Source organism: Penaeus monodon, chromosome 15 (assembly GCF_015228065.2).
Source record: "Penaeus monodon isolate SGIC_2016 chromosome 15, NSTDA_Pmon_1, whole genome shotgun sequence".
In the NCBI taxonomy this organism is placed as follows: domain Eukaryota; kingdom Metazoa; phylum Arthropoda; class Malacostraca; order Decapoda; family Penaeidae; genus Penaeus; species Penaeus monodon.
Genome location: NC_051400.1, coordinates 28,284,011 through 28,286,721, shown reverse-complemented (window position 1 = coordinate 28,286,721; position 2,711 = coordinate 28,284,011). Strand labels below are relative to the sequence as shown.

General features: G+C 50.0%; 1 protein-coding gene across 1 annotated transcript in view; it reads right to left on the bottom strand.

Annotated features, from left to right (window-relative positions):
* LOC119581906 overlaps positions 1-2,705 on the bottom strand; it is a gene marked incomplete at its 3' end in the record, with an annotated part of 85,972 nt that extends 83,267 nt beyond the window's left edge. Inside the window, 1 exon segment of the mRNA XM_037930069.1 lies at positions 42-2,705. Within this exon segment, the coding sequence (XP_037785997.1) occupies positions 42-2,174 (2,133 nt within the window).
* Positions 2,706-2,711: the final 6 nt, after the last annotated feature.

Sequence of the window (2,711 nt, the reverse complement as noted above, 5' to 3'; positions counted from 1 at the left end):
GGTAGGGGAGAGGTTAAGACTAAGAGGACTGTTGTACTCACATGTGTGTCGTTCGTAAACAGAACCAGTTCATGACCTGGTATGATCCCCTTGTCATTGATGTGCCTTAAGGCAAGTTGTGCTGCGGCAAGCTCCGACCTTCCTCCTAAGTGCTGGTCAGGTCGAGCTGTCAGGTCAAAGAGCCCAAGGATTGGCACGACGCGAGACGGGGCCTTAGAAGTCAAAGTGGCACTGGAGGTTGAAGAGAGGTCACGAGAGGATATGAGAGGAGCGGGAGGTTCGACAGACAAGGTCAGGTTGTGATGAAAGGGTTCGCTGAATAAAGTCATGGATGAAGTTTGGTCTTTCAGAGAATAGGTCAAGGGTGAGGGAGGATCAGAGGACCAAACAAGGTCAAAGAAGGTCAAACCGGCGGAAGGAACACCACTCTGTACGTCTGAAAGAAAGCCCCGTTCTTCAGAGAACTTCACTGGACGCACTACAGCCTTCTTCTGCCGAAGACCAGTGTTTATAATGGGCCATAAAGTGTCACCCGAAGCCTCGTCCTCCTGGCCTGCCGGTCGGGCTTTCGGGAGGGGATCGGTTAGGGGTTTTTTTTGTGGGTTAGCGGGACTGCGTTTGGGGGTCCTTAAAGCGTGTGCTTGGCGACGATTAGTAATGTTGTCTGAAGGGTTTGTGGTTCCGGATTGGGCGAACAGGGTCGCGGATTCGGGATTCGAAGGTCGATTTTCGAGGCCGTAGCTCGGTTGACTGCGGTCGGTATTTTGCTTTTGCCTTTGTAGGTTTGGAGAATCTCTTTGGGAGTCGACGAAAACTGGATCGAATTTTTTTAGTTCTTTCGCCTTTACAATTTGGGCAACTTCTCGATCACTTTTGCCAGTTTCTCGACCACCATTACCAGTTTCTCGACCACTTTTGGCAGTTGTTCGACCACTTTTGCCAGTTTCTCGACCACTCTTGGCAGTTGCTCGACCACTTTTGCCAGTTTCTCGACCACTCTTGGCAGTTGCTCGACCACTTTTGCCAGTTTCTCGACCACTCTTGACAGTTTCTCGAGGCCCTCCATTTTCTCTCCGTGACCTCGAGGCCTTCCCTTGATTGTCTTCGTTGAGCGAGCCGTTGTTTCGCGTCTTCTTCGGGTCTGGTTGATTGTCTTGATGGCCGGAGGGATTGTCTGGGATTGGCTGATCGGCTTCAGGGTCTGGACCATTGTCTCGAAATATGGGGGAATTAGACAGGGAACTCTGATGATTTCTCAAATCCGAATCTTTCGAGTCGTGGAGATTTTGAAAGCTAAAGAGAAATCTTCGAAAGAGCGCATCTGCATTGATTTCCACCGCTGGACCATCGCTCCCCAAAATAGAAGAGTTTCTCGTATTTTTGGAATTTTTTGAATAATGTCGTCTAAAGTTTTCTAATTCCCAATGACGGGTCTGAATGACTGGGCTACCTAAGTTCTGAGATTTTACCAACATACTTTTAAATGTCCTTGGCTGCTTTTTTGGAAATTTTGGCAAACTTTGAAAATAATCATCCATTTTCAGACTGTTACTTACGGGAATGACTCTACCTTTATAGCCCACAGAATAATTACCTCCGGAGTGATGGAAACGCATGGGAATCTTGTACTGGGAATCGTAACTCCGCCTGATCTCCGCGGCCCGGGTCCCCCACACCGAGCTCGGCCGCCCAGTGGCGTGCGACGCGATTCTCCTTATCTCTCTCCGTTCCCCCAGATCGCCGCGGAGGCCTTTGAACTCGGCGTCATGAAAAGCTCGCTTCCCACTCATTATTCCCGGGTCGTTATCTCTTGACAATTGCGCTTGGTCGTCGTTAGGGACAGACGACTCTCTAGTTGAGTGGCCGTCTCCTACGCCCTTCTGCCTCGGGGGTGCGCTGACCACGCCGGCCCTTCGCTTACCGGAGTTCACGCCCGGAGTAAGGCTTTTGTCTTTTATCTCGTGTTCTTTTCCTCTTTCTTGGTCTTCGCGTCTGTGCTTTATTTTTTCTGGTTCGACAGTGAGCGAAGGAGACAAGGCGTTATCCAGAAAGGGACTTTGTTCTTTGTTCTGCGTCATTAACCCTCGCTCATTATCCCCGCTGGCGGAGGTACGATGACTCTTGAAATCTACGCGTGTGTGTTCGTTAGGGACAACCGGTACATATTTTTTCATATGAGGGTAATTATTTCGGGACTGTGCCGGCGGGTAATTCTCGGGCGCTCCGCGGGCAATGCCACTGTAATAAGAGCTGCGACGCCCTTCATCTGACACGCCCGTCTTTAAATTATTCTTTTTATTTTCGGAGTTTGTTAATCTGCCTCTCGTATTTTCGTCGGGGCCAACAGGTAAGTGGACCAAAGGGACGACGCCACGAGGCCCACTAGCTAAACCGCTTTTATATTTTTCCGGGGACGCCTTCTCACCTTTTATCCCCAGAAACAACTTGTTATTCTCATATTCCGTTCTTAGCGTCAAAAATAACTCCACGTCCTCGTCATTCCTGCCAAAGGAGTGAACGAGAGATAAGAGCTTTTTATCCTGAGAGATTAAACCGCTTCGAGGATTTGTGAAAGGCGGACGAGTTGTTGCCCCGCCCCCTCCTACATCCGGGGAGTCGCCCTTAGTCACGTGGTGTTTGTAGTCGGCCTCGTCCTCGGGCACGAATCCATTCCTTGCTGCGGCGCCCGAGCGATAAATCAGTTCAGAATA